General features: G+C 39.7%; 1 protein-coding gene across 2 annotated transcripts in view; it reads right to left on the reverse strand.

Annotated features, from left to right (window-relative positions):
• Nucleotides 1-523: 523 nt before the first annotated feature.
• LIX1 (limb and CNS expressed 1) overlaps nucleotides 524-23,018 on the reverse strand; it is a 170,779-nt gene continuing 148,284 nt past the window's right edge. For both annotated transcript variants that reach the window (XM_073543657.1, XM_073543710.1), the window contains one exon: nucleotides 524-5,479. In XM_073543657.1, coding sequence (XP_073399758.1) covers nucleotides 5,195-5,479 — 285 coding nt within the window. In that variant the 3' untranslated portion in view covers nucleotides 524-5,194. The remainder of the gene's footprint in view (nucleotides 5,480-23,018) is intronic.

Here is a 23,018-nt window from a genome sequence, read left to right on the forward strand (position 1 = left end):
CTCCCATTGAATCTAATTGCATTCGGTGAACGGCTAAACGTTCGGCGAATTGAACCAAACCGAACCATTAAAGGTTTGCTCATCTCTATTGTTGAGAATTGAGCAAATTTATTTGTTTTGAATCAAATTTTTGGGGAAGATTTGTGAAGCCTCTAAAATTTTAATTTCAAAAGATCCATCTCTAGTAGCCAGCTAATGTGAAATATACCTTACAGCATTTATGTTACATTTATCATTATTGCTACATCTATATTTTGACTTTATGTTTTGGTATTCTCATCATGTGAACCAAATTATTTTACTTACAGGGGTTTTATAGGACAACCTCCTGTCCAAATGCAGCACCACTCCCTAACAATCTAACACATGGTTCTCTAAACTAGGGATTGATGATAGCGGCAACTGTCTGCTCTGACTTATACTAGGAAAGTCCAAAGTGTCATACTTCTTTTATGAACTAGACAGTGATAGGCAGATGACCCTTTTAATATTCAATAGAAAATGTAGCAAAAAAAATTGAATCTTATAAAATTGACTGTACATCTTTATTTGATCATTTAGAACAAAACAACAAAAATTACATCTTGTGTTATAAAAATACACAAAACCAAAGTATAACAATTGTTCAATCAATTCCAACAGTATTTATAGGCAGTACCACTGCGACTGTAGATATTTGTGTGTCATGTGTGTGATGTTTTTTTTCAAGGGTTCAGGTAGGAAAAGTTTATCAAACTCAGATACTGTACAAGTGTACATCTGCTGAAAAATCATCAATCCATCCTAACCAATCCTGGCTAACCATGGAAAATTAACACAAGAATTTGATGGGATTTCATTATAACAATAACATGCTGTAGTCATCAACTATTTTAACACATCCATCCATTAAAGTGTTATTCCACTGTAAAACTAAGCACATTTTTTATTAAATTGCTTTTTCTATGCACAGTTGACCTGAAATTTGCGTTATTGAGCTTCATGGTTTACAGCTCGTAGCCTATGGGATGGACCACTGCTGTCTCAGAGCAGTCTGAGAACATAAGCATGTTAACAAGATGTGAGCAAAGATCTCGAAAGCACGCAGAGATGCTCCTCTCCCATGTCACTAGTTAATCTGGACGCTTCTTCCTCAGTTTCTGGGGAACAGAAGCTTATCACCTCTGCTCACCTCCTACCACCTAGTGCGCATCAGCGGCAGAAGTAGAACCATCTTCCACGTCCCCCTGCTCTTCTCCAGATGATACTTCAGATTTCTGTTTGCTGCGACAGAGTATTGCAGGAATGATGGTGGCACATGCTTATTGTAGCAGGTTGACATAATCCTATCGCTTCCAATACGGTCTAAGTTGATGCAACTGAAGCATGCAAGGTCAATCAGGCTCAGGCCAGCGACGTGATAGTGCTGCTCGCTTGAACTGTCAATCAAAAGGGAGCTAGGTTGGAAAATAGGGGGCGCCTGAAAATAGATATTAGGATAGCGTCTTTACATGTAATGTTATATAAAATATAAGTACACAGTATGCATGCACGGTAATGTGACATATGGTTTCAGAGCTGTTTCATTTTTTCTAAAGTGTGCCCCTATTATCTTTACAGAAGGCATGGTGCCTTTTAATACTTTTAATGAAGGGATTTGGACATTAACAGATTATGGTGGCGGTATATGCCTTCTCTTTATCTGCACACTACACATGCGCTAGGTGTCTGTAGCTACTCTGCAGGATAGAAATGCATCTTCTACTTGTGAAGATGGACCCACCCAATGACTATTAACTGACAGCAAACAAGCCGTTAAGTTTTATAGTTTACATCTTGTAGCCAAGGGAATCGGCCACCACTGCTGCCTTTGAGTGGTGGCCGAAAATGCACAATTACAGCATTGCATGTTAACAATGAGTCAATTCGCAGGCCCCTAATCCATTGCCCACGTTAGCATTTCATAGCCTCCTACCCGCCAGAATTTCCAGCTCCTCCTCTGATTTGTACATTTATGCAAAATAATTTTTTTTCTCTTTTCTAATGACATTATAACTAGAGTTAAGCGAATATGTTCGGAATCTGTCACCGAATCTGAATTTACCATATTTGTGCCATATTGGTACCCTATTCGTGCCAAACTTATGTTTGACGATTGATTCCTGGCATATTTGCTCATTTCTACTCCAATGACATTCGGCAGTGTTCGGTGAATACTGCAAATAGAATATACGCTGCCGATCATAATCAGAACTGAATTTTGAAAAATTCACTCAATTCTAATTACAACCTTAATATTACCTTCAAGCTGCTAGGGAAATTTCAGAGAGAGATACTGCTATTGTCATCCCATATATTGTCACGTTCTTTACATCTAACGATAGGTTCCCTTTATCTGTTAAATTATATAACACAGAAGTATAACTCCAGAGAGTGGAACCAAAACAGGTCACATTATCATATTTTATGCTTTTATCTAAATTCTTTATTCAAATGTACTATTTACAGACTTGCAGATCTACAATTTTAGATTTGAAATGCTTTTTGGATGGATTTTAATTCTTAATCATTTTTGTTAAGCAAAAAATATCAATTTATGCCTTGTTTTGTTGTGACTTGACATTGCATTAATGTTAAATTTAGTGTAGCGCTTCTTCTAGCCTACAGATGTCAGTGTTGCAGAAAAGGAATCCGACCACTCGAACGACAAACGGTCACAAATCTAAGATACAATTTAGGGGTCCAAACAATATTTTTGAACATTTGTATTCTTATGTAGCAGTGAAAGTTAACACAAGATGAATCCCTGTAATAAATTATTTTCAGAACTGTTCACATACAAAAGCTACAAGAGTTTAGCAAGTTATAAAGTAAGAAAAAAAGTGCAAAATACTAAGTGCAAAAAACGGTGTATTCACTTCAAAAAATTTAGTAAAAAAAAGTGCAAAACACTAAAAGCAAATAAACTATAGAGATTAGATGATCTTAACGGAGATTCAATGAAGAAATCGTACACGGCTGTCACAGTAATGTGGATAGGAAATCGGGCATAAGGAAAGCAAATACACTCAGCTTCATCTCCATCAGTGTGGCTATTAGATTTACAACAGTCACATCAATATGAAACATCTATTACAAAATAAATTTGTATTACTGAGACATTACAAATGCTTTTTTACAGGATTCTACCTACTGATTATATTGGCTATTCTGTGAATCCTCGAAGGCAAGACACAAAGAATGGCCTACAGTTGGGCTTGTTACAAAGTAACATGCCATGATCAACTTAAAGAAGCCCGAAGCCCTCCTATATAGATTTTTGTTACTAAATCTGTGTATGCGTTTATGTAGTGTAGTGTCAGTGTGTTAATATACTCACCTACCGCCGTCACCTTCTTCGGTATCCAGCGCTGTTACACTCCCCTTCTGAGTGACATCACCGCTCTTCAGACTGTCTGCGCTCGTCTTGACCCATAAGTGGCTTTTACAGTGTAAGTCTATGGAGCTTCAGAATGAGACTCCATAGACTTTCATTGTAAAAGAGGGCATAGGGTATAGAGTGAGCCGGAGAGTCTGAAGAGCAGAAGTGCCAACTCTGAGAAGAGGCATTGGATCCTGGAGAAGGTGGCGGTGGGTGAGTATATTAACACAATCCCCCTACACCATGGTCGGGCTCATTTCAAGAGTTGGATCTCATAAGAGATGGTCTGATCATTTGGGGAATTGGAACCATCTCAGATCATTTGGTGGATCACAAGAACTCAGATGAAGTCAATAGGAGCTATGTTATTATTCACCATAGAAGAACATTTTTCAGAAATCAATAATACAAGATAATAAACTTTGTAATATATCTTGTGATACAAATCTGCATTTTTTCCTCCTGGATTGATTTTTCACTCTTAATTTACAGGTAAAATCTGACATGGTGTGTACAGGTTTTCCCATTACTGAGAAAAAGGACAGTTGCTGTTCATAAAATACGATGAATAGGGGAGAAAGGAGGAAGGAATGAATAGGGGAAGACACAGACTTTCTGCTTAAAGGGGTTGTCCAGTCTAAAATGAAAAGTCTGCAGTCACTCTGTGTGACTGCAGACCTGTGAATCTCACTGCGAGGATTCACCATTGCCTGCAGAAGAACAGTGGTCATGTATGCGATATGCATATTCCCGGGCAGAACCCGTCTAGTGGGCGTGGCCTCAATACAAGTGACGTAAGGGAGGCCGTGCCCTGTCTAGTGGGCATGGCTTCTTAGTGGGCCTGGCTTCCCTCAATATAAGTATATTGAGTGAGGCCGTGCCCACTGGATGGGTTACGCCCAGGAGTATGCATATTGTATCGCATACTTGACCACATTCATAGGGCAGACAACAGCATATCCTCACAGTGCACAGTGTGTGAGCCGGGGGGAAATTCACAAGTCTGCAGCCACATAGCGTTACTGCAGACATTTTATTTTAGACCGGACAACCCCTTTAAAGTTCTCCTGAAATCTCAAGTACAATTTAAGATCTTTGTGTTGAGCAACACAAGAGATTGTGTAACGTTGAGAACACAAACAACATGCCAGCTTGAAGAATCAAGGAAGAAAAAATGTTTCTAATTGAATTACTGTCACAATTCCATACTGATCCCATGTGCTCCAGCTGTAGCGACAATTAGTTCTGTCCTGTGGCTGCTTTCTCCAACAGATGCAGGTTTTATGATGTTTCATTCATATGAAGGAGACAATGGACGAGGCAGCCATGTGACATGACATTTTGGGAGTCAGGATATTATACCATATGTTTCATGATCTTCAATTACTGGTGAAAGTTCTTTAAATGAACAGAAATCATAAAATGCAAATAACTAAAACAAGCATATTGTGCATGTCTGTTTTAGAACATGCATTAAGGGATCATTTTGGGCATCTGGGACCATGAATGATGCAGTTAAGGCATCAGGTTGGCCATAATGAATTAAGATTAAAATATTAGTAACATATTGTACAGATACAGAGCTGATATACAAAAATGAAGCTTCTACCAAAAAAAAAACTTGCCGTTTTGTTACAGTACAAGGCAAGAATGTGTTGTAAATGACTAGGAAATACACAACTCAGTAACAATGTCTATAAAAGTTTCCTTGCTGTTGCACCTGGGTGGTCTTATGAACAAGAACTTGTTTCCATTCACTGTTCTGCTATCAGAAGACTTAGTGCCATAGATCTACTAGTGATAACCATTTAAAGTAAAGTTCAGATGATCAACATGTGTAGGTGAAGTAATGCAATCGCTGTAGATGTGACTCAGAGCTAAGCTCAAGATTTCCTTCTTTTCTTTATAGAATCGCAGCTCTCTCCCGGCTTTTCTCGACTCTTCCAATTCCCTGAGAGCAAGCTGAAGCTCCTGAGATATGATTCCAGGACTCTCTTCTTCCTTCATTATCCAGTCTAAGGCCATGTGGCTCCTCATTCGCTCATCTAAGGAGTATTGGGAATAGTAAGCAATAACCTCCTGTTTAGAAAACAATGACAATAATATTAGGTTTACCACCAATATAAATATGCTATGTCTATTGTTTAGTAAAGAATCAATTCACAGATGTTCAACCATAATAGACATGTGGGTGAAGCTGGTGCAACATGCAAAGCTGTGACTCATACTTTGTATGACTGTACTATGCGGGCTACTATTGAAGAGAAATAGCGCAATAGTGCATTATCCAGTGTAGGTATATCAATTTAAAAATAATACACTCACCAGATGGAGCTTGTAATAAGTATGGAGGATTCGCTGCTGCAGGAACCACAGATCCACGAGGGACCGACGTAGAAGATGCAGGATAGGAAAAAAGTGGTCAGACAATCCGCGCTGCGAATCACTATGAACAAATATTATTACAGTGTTCTTTATTCGACGCGTTTCGAAGTTTCACAGAACTTCTTCCTCAGGCAAAAAACACCAGGTGTTTTTTTCCTAAGGAAGGAGTTCTGTGAAACTTCAAAACGCGTCGAATAAAGACCACTGTAATAATAATTGTTCATAGTGGTTTTTCCTGAGGAAGGAGTTCTGTGAAATTTCGAAACGCGTCGAATAAAGACCACTGTAATAATAATTGTTCATAGTGGTTTTTTCCTGAGGAAGGAGTTCTGTGAAATTTCGAAACGCGTCGAATAAAGACCACTGTAATAATAATTGTTCATAGTGATTCACAGCGCGGATTGTCTGACCACTTTTTTCCTATCCTGCATCTTGTACTATGCGGGCATCATATGGTAATATTTAAAGTAACACTTAGTAATGTAACGGATATATACTAAGTGCTTCAGTGCTCAAATAATGGTTATATATCATTCACAAAAAAAAATTAAATAAAAGACAAATAATCCAAGATTTTCTAAAGATGGAGCAAATATCTCAGCATTTGTATTATCGAACGAAGCGTACGTGTGCAATTCCTCGCCATAAAAATCTATTGGGGTTACGGAAACAAGTAAAGTCCATATGTAGGTTCTCTATAGCTCACTGATTATAATGGAGAGTGTCTGTAGTTGGAAACTGGAATCTGGATCCTCAGTTGGTGGACATTCCTCATGAGAAACACTCACTGATCTGACATTTATGGCTTAATCTTAAGTCACCAATATCAGATCAGTGGGGGCTGACACCCGTCACCCCCACTGATCAGCTGTTTTCATCTCAGGCAGTGGCCAAACAGCACAGATCCACCGTGTAGTAGCCATTGCATTACAAGCAGTGAATATAAAGCACAGCTCATATTTCATGTATAGGAACTGAGCTGCAGAAGCAGGGAATAACCACTACCCAGTTAGCAGAACTTTGCTGTTCGATTTGATACACCGACACCACCAAGATTGAAAGCAGTTGACTTTTGGGGTACCCATTGTTGAACCGTCACTCATTTGATAGTGATGACCATTCCTAATTGTATATTTAAACTAGCCAGCAGGAGGCATTAAACGCCTGGAAAGACTGGCTGCATTGAAGGTCATCGGTGGTCATTTAGTAGTCTGCGCTCAGAAATTTTGTTAACAGATTGTTCAAAAGTGTAGACTGCCATCGTTCTCGGCAGCACAAGTCCTGTTTACACAGGATAATGTGCTGCTGAGAATCATGACGTTTAAGCAAGTTTAAAAATCATTTCACCTGACACACAATTGTTTTGCTCTTTTGTCGGGTGACTGGCAACCTGTTTACACTGACCAATTATCAGGAAACAAGCATTAATAGGAACGCTAGTTCACAATAATCAACCTTTGTAAATGCACTCTAAGGATAAATCATTATTACCGTATCTGAATCTTGGAAAAATTATTTTAATGATTATGTGAAATAATTGAAGAATATTAAGGAATTTGTCTCATGAGGTCAATCTCTATCCATATGATGTATTCCAGAATATGCAAGTCCTAGCAATAACTTCAAGAGTAACTCCCATTTTGGCAAACTCAAATCATCGGTTGGCCACCTTGTAATCCTGTATGTCGCCTGTTTCCTATGGGTGTCGGGAGTGAGACCCACAGCAATCAGCTGATCGTCATAGGGGCTGGATTATTAAGGGGGTTGTCTTTGCCCAGATATACAGATATCACTTGTAATATATATGCTGTGGATGAAATCATGGTAAAACTGTTGGAATGGGCTTCTGTAACATGTGAATTCTTAATTTAGCTTTCTCTGTTGGAATAATAAACACAGTGATGAGAGAATATATTTTTAGTTACAGATCTAACTAAAGAAAATTGAAAGCGGACCTTTCCCAACACATGGTTTGTGTACGGCATTCTTCCACGTAACACATGGTATTTATTTCAAATTTTCAAACAGATTCAGAACAATGGTGATTCGGTAACTGGAACACAGGATATGCCGCAAAAGGTTTACTTTAAAATCCAGAATGAGAGTGAAATGGCAAGCTGAGGATTTGGTAATTCATTAAGAATGCATGTTTGGCTACTTATTGGTCTGAAATTGGTTGAAAAGTTATGGAGCCAACACATATAAAACATGGTATAAAATAGTGTGACACAGAAAGCAGATGTGAAGACTGTAGCCGAGCACTAAGACAATGCGCCCCATTCAATCCACGAAATTGTGATTTAGGATTCTGAAATGTGACATTATTGTTATTAGAAGAAAATAGTAGATAAATGAATAATCCACATTAAGACTAATCACTAAACACTAAAATTGGCACAAAATGACTTAATAATATACATCAAGTACATAGAAAGAATAATTGTAGCTGATGGTTACCTCATAGACTTTAGAATGGTTTCAACATTATATTTCCGTCCATATAAAAAATTTTGTTCGTCTGCTATTACAATAATTTATAGGACTGTAACAAAACATTGAAACACTTGACATAATTAATGAAAGATGGAAAGATGTTATTAGAATTAGGAATGCAATAAATGATGATAACAGGACCATATACTACAGGGTGATTCACTCGCTGCTTTACAAGGAAAAAGTGCTGTAACTTCTAAAAGAGATTACCTATCATACAGAAAAAAACTGTACATACTTTGGTTCATGAGAAACTGATGCTTTAAAGCAGGTGTTGAAAATTTCCACATTTCGCATCTAAGCATGCCTGCACGTGCCATTCCATATTGTTAAATGTATTATGGAAGAAGTCTGGGGTCATAGCCTGAATTTCTCGCTGTATGTTCTCTCAGAGTGCCTGTAATATTCATGGCTTATTACTGTACACCTGACCCTTCAAATGGCCCCAAAGGAAAGAATCCGGCAGTGTAAATTCAGTACAGTCACTCTGTATGGGCGAACACGATCTTTCTTGGCCGCTTGTTGACATGTGTAACATGACATGCCTGTCTCCTGGGAAATCCTGTGCAACGATTTACGTGAAGATTCCAGAAGTTGCTGTTTCACTTATTGAATTGTTTCCTCAGAAATTTTCAGACATCCTCCATCATGTCTATCCAGTAATATTCCTGTATGTTCCAGCTTATTCACCAATGACAGAATACAGGGTTTGAATAGTGGAATAGAACTTCCAAACGTCTTTAGAAACTCACTTTGTCACCTCTATAAGGACTCTGTTTTCACACTGAAAACAAATTCCTCCAAACTATATCTGTACATTGTTAACAAATGAAGAAAGAATTTGGCAGGAGTGAAATGTAAGCAGCACATACAAACCACCGCCGCGCAGAAATGCGTGCAGCAAGTCTATCTTGTAGTAGAAACAACCGACGGGGCGACAAGTCAGCGAGACCACTCAGCACAAGGATGTTTTTCATTGTACTCTCACGTCTCATGAACCAAAAATATGTACAGTCCACATTTCAGTACGGACGACCGTTTCTTTTAGAACTTATAATAGGCCAGGTACGGTACTTTTTTTTTTTTTTTTTAAATGTACTGCAATACTAAATTTCTGATTTAATAGTCATAGTAGCCCTCACCTTACCCCAGAAGATACACCCCTGCAGAGCACTGTCAACCACTGCTCTCTCCAGGGATCACGGCAGTGACTTTCTCCCAGTAGCCCTTACTACAGTAGTTACAGAAGTTCCCCCTACTCCAGTAATCCCAAAAACATCTTTGTTATATTTCCCCCAGTATCCACAGCAAGACCTTTCGTTCCCCAAGACGTTACAGAAACTCCCACCACCTTCCAATATAGCAATGGTCTCGGTGATCACAGCAGGGCACTCCCGCATTTGCCCTTGTTCCCTGCAGGGCATATGCCATTTCCCATTTTATTACACGAAATGCACTTTCTTTTCTTGCTAGGTCACAAGAGGACTCTCTTTCTTGCCCAGTGATCACAGCAGGTTTATTCTTTAATTTTGCTTGGTCAAAGCACAACTGGGTACCTTTCGCCAGCATTCAGAGCAATACTTGCTCACCTTCCCCTGTAATCACAGCTGGGTTCCCCCTTTTCTTTCAGCAATGATCGCCGCTTTTGTAATGTCTTGTACTCCAACCAAATTGTACAGTGCTGTGTCTGGCAAGCAATGATGATAGCACACTGCTTATGCTGCAGACCCTTTAATTAGCTTATTGGGGCAGGGGTCCTGGGAGTCAGATACCGTTGGCTTAATATTAAAAGACCACTCCGATTATTTTTTTTAATTTTCCCATGTGATGGCAGTGAGCCGCTGTCTTCTCCCAGTATCAGCCCCACTCTAGTCTGCTCCAGCAAAATGTCACAGCATTTGTGACCTCCTGAATCACACAGTGGTTGCTGCGTGGAGTGGAAGTCCCTTTTGGAATGTTCTCAATATAAGTCTCTGGGAATTTTGAAAGAGGCTCTGTAGCTTTGAGATTGTAATCGTAGTTCCACATAGTGATCTCTCACGATACAGAGGTGGTCACGTGGAGCCAAAGCGGACAGGAATAGGGCTCATCCCAGGAGAAGACATCATCTGGTGTTACTACACAAATTACACTTGCATACAGTGCATAATAGTTTTCATATGGTAAAATAAAAACATACATGGGAGTGTTCCTTTAATAGTCTAGAATAGGTCATTAATATGAAAGGCCCACAACATCCTCTTTAACTTTGCAATATCCCATCCTGGTAACAGACCCATCAGAGTTCTGGATGCTACAAATTTACAGTATATAGCTTTGAAGAGCAATTAAGACTACAAATCTGAGGGTGACCTCGCTTATACACACCCTCCAAAAGGAAACCACTAAGACATGTTTCTATAATTTCAGACATTTTTTATATCCTAAAGTTAGAGATTTAAACAAATGTAATTATCAAATTATCATTGCCATTAAATTTCAGCTTTTCCAAGAATTTTAATCCCAATTTCGTGTCTATATTTTCTAGGAAATTGTAAATTTAATAAAAAAGCTTAAGCAATTCTTTGGAAAATCTACTTTTACAGCTTTTGTCATTCTACTGTCTCAATAACTTCCATGTACAATCTAATTTAATTTATCATATTTAAACTACAAAGCAGATCTCTAACAAATATAATCATGGCCATATGTTGTTTAATCACTTTCCAATTTCCCCTGGCTTTCTTCTCCAAATAAATCCAATTAAATATGACCATAATCCTTAGCTGATAATCTAATTGTATGTATGCATCAATCTGGCTATGGTTACAGCACTAAGCCTATTATTATTTTCGCCTAAAATCTACATTCACCCACATTTTTCCCCATCAATAGATGGCAGTAACAACAAGATAAAAACACATGGAGATGATCAAAAAGGTATTCTGATCAAACACATCCTTAAGTGATCAATGTAATTTCAACAAACTTTTCATAAATTAACAGTACAAGCGAATAAAAGTAACTTTTTAAGACATCTTTATCATAAAGAGGACCTGTTACCAAATTTTTCAGATTGAACTGAACATAGATTGTAATAGTGGCTGCAGAGAGCTGAATATTTTTTTTCATTTCGCCTCTTAGTTGCAAAAATATTAGCAAAGTGTTTTGCACCTAATGAGTAAGGATGAGCGGACCCATGGAAATTCAGGTTCTGGTACCCGACCCAAACGTTATTCTAAAACTGAACTTGAACCAGAACCCCATTGAAAACATTAGAGACCTGAAATTTTGAACTGAAAACCTCTCTCTCTCCTCCGAATATTGAAATGGACTTCCGGGAGAAGTCAGTGATGGGGGTTTAGCACCGGACAACAACTGTCTGGTACGAACCACAAACTTTTAAGTTCAGGTTCACTAATCTATTTATATAATTGCCTTGTAAGGTTTTCATTTCATGTTCTGTCCAGATGTCACCGTATCCCAGAATTCCAAGGGGAGGAAATTCATTGACCGCCATATTGGGACACCAAAGTGATGGGTGTCTCAATATGGAAACTGCTGCTGGTACCAACCTATTGTGCGGTACCACCAGTGGAACACCGTCGCACCACACACATACACTGTATACGCCATAAGCAACTCACACTCACACAGCCTCTTGCACGGTACCACCAGAGGAACACCATCGCACTGCGCCTGCACGAATTCCGCACAGATGCAGTGAATCGTTCGGCTGATCCCGGCAGCAGATGCACGACGTGTCTACAGGCGGTCACATTAAAAGGGTTTTCCCATGAACGAAAGTTCAATTTAAAATTGTCTGTGTCTGACTGTGTACGGAGCATACTGCATCTCTTGGGCAGGGGAGGAAGCCAAAGACAATACTGACATTAGAGCAAGGGATCACAGAGGATTCATTTTGTGAGGTAAAATATTTCAATGACTGTTTTTAAACAATATTTTACCTCACAAAATGTATCCTCTGCAATCTCCTGCTGTAATATCAGTATTGTCTTTTGCTTCCTCCCCTGCCCAGGAGCTATGGTATGTTCTGTACACAGTCAGACACAGGGGTGAGAGAGACAGAGCACAGGGGGAGACAGCTCAAACGGTACAGCACATGAGGGGAGAACAAAGCACAGGAAGGAGAGAGACAGCAGACATGGGGGTTAGCACATGGGGTAGCCAGGTCAAAGAAGAGAGCACTGGAGAAGTCAGCACATGGGGAAAGAGAGAGTGGATAGGTGGGTGAGCACATGGGGGGAGAGATTCTCAATGCTGCAAAGCCTGCCCCCATCGTGACATTACCGCCCTCCCGATGCGATAGCATTGGGCCTCCATGTAGTCTCTAATAATGAGTTAAGTTTTATGTCAGGGTGGAGGTAATCAGATAGTTTTCAGTGGGGGCGTATATTTTTCCCCGTATATGACACAGAGCTATAAGCAGGCAGCAACACGCAAAAGGAAAGAAGAATAAGGCACCATAGTTTAGAGCAGGTTTCTCAGTGTGCCAGATGTTATTTCTGATCTTCTGGTCTAACATCCTGCATGAGTCAGGGTGGAGAAAAGGGGCAGTGCAGCTGAGTTTAGCTGTGTCACATTAGAAAACTCTAATGTATTTAAAACCTGAACATATGAACAGTGTCTAAATGAACAGGATTCAGACAAGCGCTTCCTAGTATGGGCACGTGGTGTAAGACAGCTCTTTATGTGCATGTCACACAAGAGAGGGGTGGGGTCTCTCACACCATGCATAAGCAAGGAAAAAAAGGGATTAAAAACACATGTGACATGCACAAATGTGAACAAGTCAGTCAGACAGTGTTCATTTAGGCACTGTTCATATGTTCAGGTTTTAAATACATTAGATAGGGACTGCTCCATTAAGGGTTACCTTGACGAGCTGGAGTAGCTTGGTATACATTTTTTTGCAAAAAAACGTATCGACTAAATACCCTGTATTTGCTGCCATCTTTTTACCAGCACTTGCTGATTACTGTCATATTTGTTACTGCAGGGTATTTCTGCACATTTGTCATTCTGTGTTTTCTTTTTGTGTTTCAGTCAGTGGGTGGTGTGAACACTGTCTGACCGACTTGTTCACATTTGTGCATGTCACATGTGTTTTTAATCCCTTTTTTCCTTGCTTATGCATGGTTTGAGAGACCCCACCCCTCTCTTGTGTGACATGCACATAAAGAGCTGTCTTATACCACTTGCCCATAGTAGGAAGCGCCTGTCTGAATCCTATTCATTTAGACACTGTTCATATGTTCAGGTTTTAAATACATCAGATAGGGATTGCTCCAATAAGGGTTACCTTGACGAGGTGGAGTAGCTTGGTATACATTTTTTGGCAAAAAAACGTATCGACTAAATACCCTGTGTTTGTTGCCATCTTTTTACCAACACTTGCTGATTACTGTCATATTTGTTACTGCAGGGTATTTCTGCACATTTGTCATTCTGTGTTTTCTTTTTGTGTTTCAGTCAGTGGGTGGTGTGAACACTGTCTGACCGACTTGTTCACATTTGTGCATGTCATATGTGTTTTTAATCCCTTTTTTTCCTGGCTTATGCATGGTTTGAGAGACCCCACCCCTCTCTTGTGTGACATGCACATAAAGAGCTGTCTTACACCACGTGCCCATACTAGGAAGCGCCTGTCTGAATCCTGTTCATTTAGACACTGTTCATATGTTCAGGTTTTAAATACATTAGATAGGGACTGCTCCATTAAGGGTTACCTTGACGAGGTGGAGTAGCTTGGTATACATTTTTTTTCAAAAAAACGTATCGACTAAATACCCTGTATTTGTTGCCATCTTTTTACCAGCACTTGCTGATTACTGTCATATTTGTTACTGCAGGGTATTTCTCCACATTTGTCATTCTGTGTTTTCTTCTTGTGTATGGTTAGTACCTAGTAGCACCCACTTTTGAAAGTATAACAGCTTGTAAATGCTTTTTGTAGCCAACTAAAATGCCTAAGACTTGTTTAGCTGTTCTTTTGCATACTTCTGATGCTGAATGTTATGTTGAGGACGCAAAAGAGGTTTTCTTCTGATGACTCTTCCATGAAGGCCATATTTGTGGAGATGTCTCTGAACAGTAGAACAGTGTACCACAACTCCAGAGTCTGCTAAATCTTTCCAAGGGTCTTTTGCATTCAGACAGGGGTTCTTATTGGCCTCTCTAGCAATCCTACTAGCAGTTCTCAATTAAATTTTGCTTGGTCTTCCAGACTTTACCTTGACCGCCACTGTTCTGGTTAACTACCATTTCTTAATTATATTTCAAACTGAGGAAAGGGCAACTTGAAGATGCTTTGTTATCTTATAGCCTTCTCCTGCTTTGTGGGTTTCCACCATTTTCATTTTCAGAGTGCTAGACAGCTGCTAACAAAACAGCAGCTGCTGTTTTTTGGGAAAAGGTTAGGGAAGGCTTGACCTTTTTAACGATGAGAGTGAACTAGTCAGAACCCTAACAGGATAATTAATGTCTGAAACCTTGGTCAAAGTTATCTGAGCACACAAATCTCCAAAGGTTCATAAACTTTTGCAATGTCATCTTTAGGACTTTTAGAGATCATTGCTTAACTGTTCACAATAACTGTAATTTTGAACATTTACATGCCACCGCATACTTGCACATAGTTTTAGAGGGAACTCTTCAGAGAGTTTGTCCCAAAACTCTTAATGAGCTAACAATAAGTCTTCTGTGGATGCAGGCTTGCGCAAATCCTTCTGTTCCTTTATGTAATGCCACACAGACTTGACGACAATGTTGACGTCTGGGCTCTGTGAGGACCATATCATCATCTCCAGCATTTTTTAACACATTTTGGAATTTTTTTACACCACTTAAATAAAAAAAGAACCTAGACATGTTTGGTGTCTATGAATTCGTAATGACCCGGAGAATCATAATGACAGGTCAGTTTAAGCATTTTGTGAACATGGTAAAAAAACAAAAACGACGGCGTAGATAATTTCTTTTGCAATTTCACCGCACATGAATTTTTTTCCCGTTTTCCAGTACACGATATGTTAAAACCAATGTTTCAATAGTACAACTTGTCCTGCAAAAAAACAAGCCCTCACATTGCCATATTGCTTGAAAAATAAAAAAGTTATGGCTCTGGGAAAAATGGGAGCAAAGAACAGAAATTCAAAAACTGAAGTACCCCTGGTCGTTAAGGGTTAGTGACATTGGTTGTATATTTGGGGTTGTTAATTAATCTAGACCAAATGCTCAACTCTATTTGCTGCAATGCAGCCCCAAACTTGCTCTTACATCACTTTCAGCCTCTACTATATACAGCCCCCTCTTAGACCTTAAATATGAAGCCATCATACAATTCGACTCTGAAAGCCTTCTATATACACTGTAATATCCCACTTCATAATGGTAACCGTATAGTGACCATTTCCTCCATGCTGTGGTGAAATGAATGAGTGTTAGAAAAATGGTTTGTCCAAACCAAAGTGAACCAGCCGAATCCCACCTATGACTGGCGGTAGTCCTGAAGTTATCAAGTATCAGTCTGGTTCAATCCAATCCAAAAGTAGCAAACAATAAATATACTTTTACGCTCAAAAGCAATCCCAGAAACTAGTAGCTTAGTCAAGGATCAGATGACTGGGCTTAGTTGAATTTGTTGTCAGGGATGTTTAAGTATAGATTGAGCCCTTTAAAGCACTACTCCAGCAGTCTCACACGCTCCGGTAGCCATCTTCACCAATTGACAGTCCCTCTTCGGCACTACATGACTGTGGTTGTGACCTGTCGAATCACACAGTGGTTGCTAAGTGAAGCGGCGATCACTCTTAAATTTTGGTTTGGTATCCCATAAACAATGTTGAGTTGGAGTGTATTCATTTATGCTGAGCACTTTATGTGGTCCTTCAAGAGACTGAGCACAATAAGTGCCGCCTAAGAGGAGCAAGGTGATGTGCAAGAGTTCCACTATGGTGGCGTCTACAGGAAGTTGGTCAGCATGTTAGTTCATTATGGAGAAGTCTCCTATAGTTACTTTAATGTTTCCTGTGGGATGAAAGGCATGGCTTGCTTATATTTTATATGTTGCTATTTTGCAACACACAACCCAAGTAATTAAAGAATACTCTTAAGGGAATATCATATGAAAGAAGTTCTCAAAGCAGATGGTAAAGTTAAGTACACAAATCATTGTGAAGAAACAGTTACTGGCACTGGCAGGAAAGAAACCTAAACACTTGGCCTAGATCTTACTGAAGCAGATAATGGAAAAAAGTATTCACCGCCACAACACACAGAGACTGCGCCTTAGGACAGTTTACGGCAAAATATTTTCACTGCAGCCTGTGAAAATGTCAAAACAATTGTGTTCTCTGCTGTCTCAGTAGTGTCGTATCAGAGTCTCAGTTTCTGTCTCAGGGGTGGGGAAATGTATGCTTTAGATTTTATGCTCATCCTAAGTTTTATCTTATTTATTACAATCTATGGGTTTTACATTAGCAAAGTTGACACAAACTCCTTCTGGATGTAGAGGATGTTGAATGCACACTACAAAACAGCTAAAGAAGTGCTCCCAGCAAAGTTTTCATCCTGTTACTATATTGCAGTCATCATATTATATAGCACTGTGTACCTACAATTGCTCATTTTGCCTTTCTACCCAGATAATTCTTCTCTTTTCTCTGCTTTATGTAGAATCAGGAAGTCTCTTGTCCCTGCAGAAATCATTCATCTCCTCAACTCCTGACCCAGTGGCTCTGCTCCTCCCCCCGCCAGGGACTTTAGCAGCAATGTAGAATTGTAGTTCTAATGATGACTCATACATGGAAAATTGTCCTCCTGTTTCTACACAGAGCTTAGAAAGACTCAGTATGTTTTTAATCACTTGATGTCATAGACCTAATGGAAAACAAAAGAATTAAGTGGGTAGAAAGGCAAAATTGTCAATTGTAAGTACATAGTGCTATATATGATGACTATGATGAATATGAAGACTGAAATGTATTAAGAGGAAACAAATTTTCATGGGAGTGCTTCTTTAAAGGGAACCTGTTACTTTTTGCTATGTAATCTGCGGAGCATGATATAAGGGCTGAGACACTGATTATGTGTCACTTAGTAAGCTTTGCGTTGTTTCCTAGTCAACTGCTCTGTGTAACCTTACAATATACAGTGTACACAGAAAGCGGTCAATCAATGGCAGGGACACAGCTCAGCATTCTGAGCACTGTTAGATCCGCAGCAGAGAAAACAATCAAAATGATAGCATATTTAATCATTATGTTTCTGTTTTTGGTTCTTTGTGTTCAGTGACTAGTGTGAACATGCGCTTACACACTGCATGCACACCAGTTTATACCTTTTTTTTTTTTTCAAAATGACAGCATGCAGACATCATGCTGATCTTAGGTAACATAGCAAAAATCTGGTGACAGATTCCCTTTAAATGGTTTGTCTCTCACTTGGAAACCCCATTTTTGTATACCTTATTAGGAATTCTGAGTTAAAGGGGTGACATCCTTTTTTTTTTTTTAAATCCTCATTGACAGCCTGTTTAAAAATGCAGTTGCCTAGTGATCAGTTGCCAAATCCTAAACAAACCCCCAAAAATGGCTGGTTTTACCAAAGGGAACCATGACCTGCCATAAAGTATGAATGGTTATGTATAAGCTACAAAGATGACTCAAATCAGAACAGGTGTCATTCCACAGAGTGACTTTCCATTCTGTTTCAGAGAGGAGGGTTCTGACTCTCTGTGATGTAAATATGCCTGAATAGGACAGGAATTATCTAGTGAGACATCACTTTTAATAAAGATTTATTCTTTTTCCAGAATCTTTATCACTTGACCACAAAAGTCCAGGGTAGTTATGTCTGGACAACTGCAATCAATTATTTCCTATAGCCATCAGTAAACTCCTTACACCTCTCAAATGGACTTATGGACCACTCTTCTTTTGCAAACTGCTCCAGGTCTCTCATATGTGAAGAGTACCTTCTCCCAACAGCAATTTTATGATCTCTGCACAGACGTTCAATGGGATTTAGATCCGGACTCATTGCTGCCACTTCAGAACTCTCCAGCGCTTTGTTTCCATCCATTTCTGGGTGCTTCATGAGGTATGTTTGGGGTCATTGTCCTGCTGGAATACGCATGACATAGGATGCTAACCCAGCTTTCTCACACTGGGCACTACTGTGTGACTTAAAATTCTTTTGCAATCTTCAGAATTCATGATGCCTTGAACACAGTCAAGGAACATAATGCTAGAGGCAGCAAAACAACCCCAAAATATCTTTGATCCTCCACCCTATTTTACTGTTGGTACTGGGTTCTTTTCATTGTAGGCCTCTTTCTGTTTTTGGTAAACAGTAGAATGATGTGCTTTACCAGAAAACTCCATCTTGGTCTCATTTGTACACAAGATGCTTTCCCAGAATGATTTTGGCTTACTCACATACATTTTGGCAAACTGTAGTCTAGCTTTTTTATGTCTCTGTGTCATCAGTGGGGTGCTCATGTGTCTCTTGTCATAGCATTTAATTTCATTCAAATGTTGATGGATAGTTTGCACTGACAGAGATGCACGCTGAGCCTGCAGGACAGCTTGAATTTCTTTGGAACTTGATTGGGGCTGCTTATCTACCCTCCAGACTATTCTGGGCTTCAACCTTTCATCAATTTTTCTCTGCCATCCAGGTCCAGGGAGATTAGCTACAATGCCATGGGTTGTAAACTTCTTGATTATGTTGTACACCGTGGACAAGCGAACATCAAGATCTCTGGAGATGGACTTGTAACCTTGAGATTGCTGATATTTTTGAATCATTTTGGATCTCAAGCCCTCAGACAGTTCTATTCTCCACTTTCTGTTCTCCATGCTTAGTGTGGCACACACAGACACACAATGCAAAAATTGAGTCATCTTCAACCCTTTTTTATCTGGTTTCAGGAGCGATTTTCATATTGCCCACACCTGTTACTTGCCTCAGGTGAATGAGCATCATATGCTTGAAACAAACCAAAGGAATTCAAGTCTCCAGGTCCAGACAAATTACACCCCAGAGTACTGAAGGAGATAGCAGAAGAAATTTTTGAACCTCTCTCCATAATCTTTGAAAATTCTTGGAGAACAGGAGAAGTCCCAGAAGACTGGAGAAGAGCAAATGTTGTTCCTATCTTCAAAAAGGGGAAGAAGGTGGACCCAGGCAACTATAGGCCGGTGAGTCTGACTTCTATACCAGGAAAGATCTTTGAACAAATTATTAAACAACATGTATGTCAGTACCTGGATAAGGATGAAGTGATTAAACAGAATCAGCATGGGTTTGTAACTAATAAGTCATGTCAGACTAACTTAATTTCCTTCCTTGACGGAATCACTGATTGGGTGGATCAGGGAAATGCTGTAGGTATAGTATATATTGACTTCAGCAAAGCATTTGACAAAGTATCTCACACAATCCTTATTGAAAAAATGACTAGGTATGGAATGGACAAGGCAACTGTTAGGTGGATTCATAACTGGCTTAGTGATCGGACCCAAAGAGTGGTCGTAAATGGCTGCACATCCAGTTGGAAGAATGTCTCAAGTGGGGTACCACAGGGCTCTGTCCTGGGCCCTGTATTGTTCAACATCTTTATCAACGATTTAGATGAAGGAATTGAGGGTAAACTGATTAAATTTGCTAATGACACAAAGCTAGGAGGGATAGCTAATACTAGAGAAGAGAGAGAGGAGTCAAAAAGATATAAATAAACTGGAGCAGTGGGCAGCAACTAACAGAATGGTTTTTAACAGCGAAAAATGCAACGTACTACATCTGGGCAATAAAAATGAAAAAATCATATACAGAATGGGAGGAATAGGGCTAAGCAACAGCACATGTGAAAAAGACTTGGGTATACTAATAGATCACAGACTGAATATGAGTCAACAGTGTGATGCAGCAGCAAAAAAGGCAAATGCAATTATAGGATGTATTAACAGACGCATACAGTCTAGATCACGTGAAGTCATTATTGCCCTCTACTCCTCTTTGATCAGACCTCATCTGGAATACTGTGTCCAGTTTTGGGCGCCACATTTTAAAAAAGACATCAACACACTGGAGCAAGTACAGAAAAGAGCGACCAGAATGGTGACCGGTCTGCAAACCCGTCTTATGAGGAAAGGTTGCAGGATTTGGGAATTTTTAGCTTGAAGAAGAGAAGACTGAGAGGAGACTTAATTGCTGTCTACAAATACCTCAAGGGCTGTCACATTGTAGAAGGATCATCTTTATTCTCATTTGCACAAGGAAAGACTAGAAACAATGGGATAAAACTGCATGGGAGGAGACACAGATTAGATATTAGAAAAAACTTTTTGACAGTTAGCGTGATCAATGAGTGGAACAGGCTGCCACGAGAGGTGGTGAGTTCTCCTTCAACAGAAGTCTTCAAACAGAGGCTGGACAGACATCTGTCCGGGATGATTTAGCGAATCCTGCTTTGAGCAGGGGGTTGGACCAGATGGCCCAGGAGGTCCCTTCCTACTCTATGATTCTATGATTCTATGATTCAAACTTGTTTATTCCCATTTTTGGAAAGGTGCCAACAATTTTGTCCTTTTTTGGGGTTTTGTGTGAAATTATGTCCAATTTGCCTTTTATTCTCAGTTTTTTGTGTTTTAATACACGCAAAGGAAATAAACATGTATATAACAAAACGTGTAACTGCAATAATTTTCTGGGAGACATGCTTCATATTCTGGAGGAAATTCAAGAGTGCCAAAACTTTCGGCCATGACTGTATATGGACAACAAGTGTCTGGCACAGTGTGTGGGCTTCACTGTAGTGGTTGGATAGGAAGATGAGCTTGATTGCTGCATTCTCATTGAAGAGGACAATGATTTCAGTGAGGGAAGACTGAGTAGTAATGCGCTACAGTAATCAAGGCAAAAATGAATCGAAGTAACAGAAAGAAAAGGGTGGATTCTACAGAAGATTTTGAGAGTAAAGGAAAGGTTGGCATGCACACACTTAAATAGAAATATCAGGTTTTCAAAAAGTTTTAAGTTTTTAAATATTCTGTTACAGGTACAGGGAAGACATGATGTCAGAGAAATTAAATGCCATGTCACGATCCATTTTTGGATCTCTGTCAAATCTGGATTCTCACATTAAAACTTTTTTCCTCTCAGGCCATCGGGAGTTAATATCAGTTTTTCTCTCCGGTGGCCGCTGGTGTAATTACATGGCTGGTCAGTTTGCTGATGCAGGTGGTGACCACTCCCACACTCCTTTAAAAGATCACCTGGTGAATCAGCTGACTGTTGGTTATGCAGGTCCTTTTGGAACCCAACCGTGCTGAAGACAGGCGCTTTCTGTTGCAGTGGTGTTTCAGCTGAATGCTGTGATCTGGTGCCTTACTCTGCTGTGTGGTGCATTGCAGCAGAGAAAGCCAAGTGTTGTTTGTCTTACCTTGTCTGTTATATTTTCCCATGGTGTTGTATTAGTGCAGCGGTGGGACCAGTGTCCGCACTTGCCAATTCCCTACTGAGGGATAGGTGCAGGGCAAGTGAGGGCTAAGGTAACCTGCTCGGCGACGGTTTGAAAGAAGCCCTATAGGGACATCAGGATAGACCAGGGCACATCCTCAGTGGAGTGCAGGAGGTGTCCATTTCCCAGTTCCCTATTGCAGGGCCCACCATTGTAATTGTGTCCCCGGTGTTTCCTTGTTTGTTTTCCGTTTAGTGACCGACCGTTTGTTGGGTCGTGTCACACAGGGCCAGTCACTTCGTGACATGCCACTAGTGTTTTATAGTAGCGCATAGATGATGTCATGGGAATAAAAATATAACTGGGTGTCATCAGTGTAGGGATGGTACTGATTGTCCAGTGGGGACTACGTACACCATAAAATAAGGAAATCCTAGAATAGGACCCTGAGGAACTCCAGCAATAACAGGAAAAGGGGAAGCAGTAGTTACAAAATGATACACTGAATGAGCTACCAAAGAGTTAGGATGAGAACCAAGAGTGCAGTAGCCTTGAAGTTAATCGAATAGATCAAACTTAGTAATTGATGATCTATGGTGTTAAATGCTGCTGAGAGATTCAGAGGAAACAATATAGAATAGTTTCTGTTACATTTAGCCAGCAGGAAATCATTGCAGACTTTAGTAAGGGCAGTGTTTCTTTAGACTTTAGAGTGTGAAAACCAGACTGTAAGGGGTCAAGAAGAGAGACCACTGAGTATTTGAGAACAGACATTTCAGGAGTTTGGAAATTAAATATGGGATAAGGGATGGGTTGGTTAATTAGCAGATCATGATGGGTCAAGAGATGGTAATTTCAGGGGTAATATCAGCAAATGACAGCAAATACCTGAATGAATGCTTTATATTTTCCATACTTTAACAATTTAGTCAAATGGAACTTATGATACTGGATCCATTAGACATAAGACCCAACAATCAGTGAACAATATGGCTCTGTTCCCATATGTTGTAATCACTCACTAATACACACACATAGGCTTTAACATGCTGAAGAGTGCAATCAAATAAATTTTCCTTTTACTTACGCGAGATCATTATCACAGCACAATGGGAACTCCAGCAGCCTTAGGCATGGGAAAATGTCTCACCGCCTGTCAGTCTCAATGATGTATTTGCCAGTTTTCAGCAATGTTTCTCATTGAGTTGATACAACCCATATCATTTATTAACAAATGCAATTTGATATAATTGTGCACAGAAAGCTTACTTTATT

This window comes from Dendrobates tinctorius, unplaced genomic scaffold (genome assembly GCF_039654945.1).
Source record: "Dendrobates tinctorius isolate UK_male_01 unplaced genomic scaffold, ASM3965494v1 ptg000003l, whole genome shotgun sequence".
In the NCBI taxonomy this organism is placed as follows: Eukaryota; Metazoa; Chordata; class Amphibia; order Anura; family Dendrobatidae; genus Dendrobates; species Dendrobates tinctorius.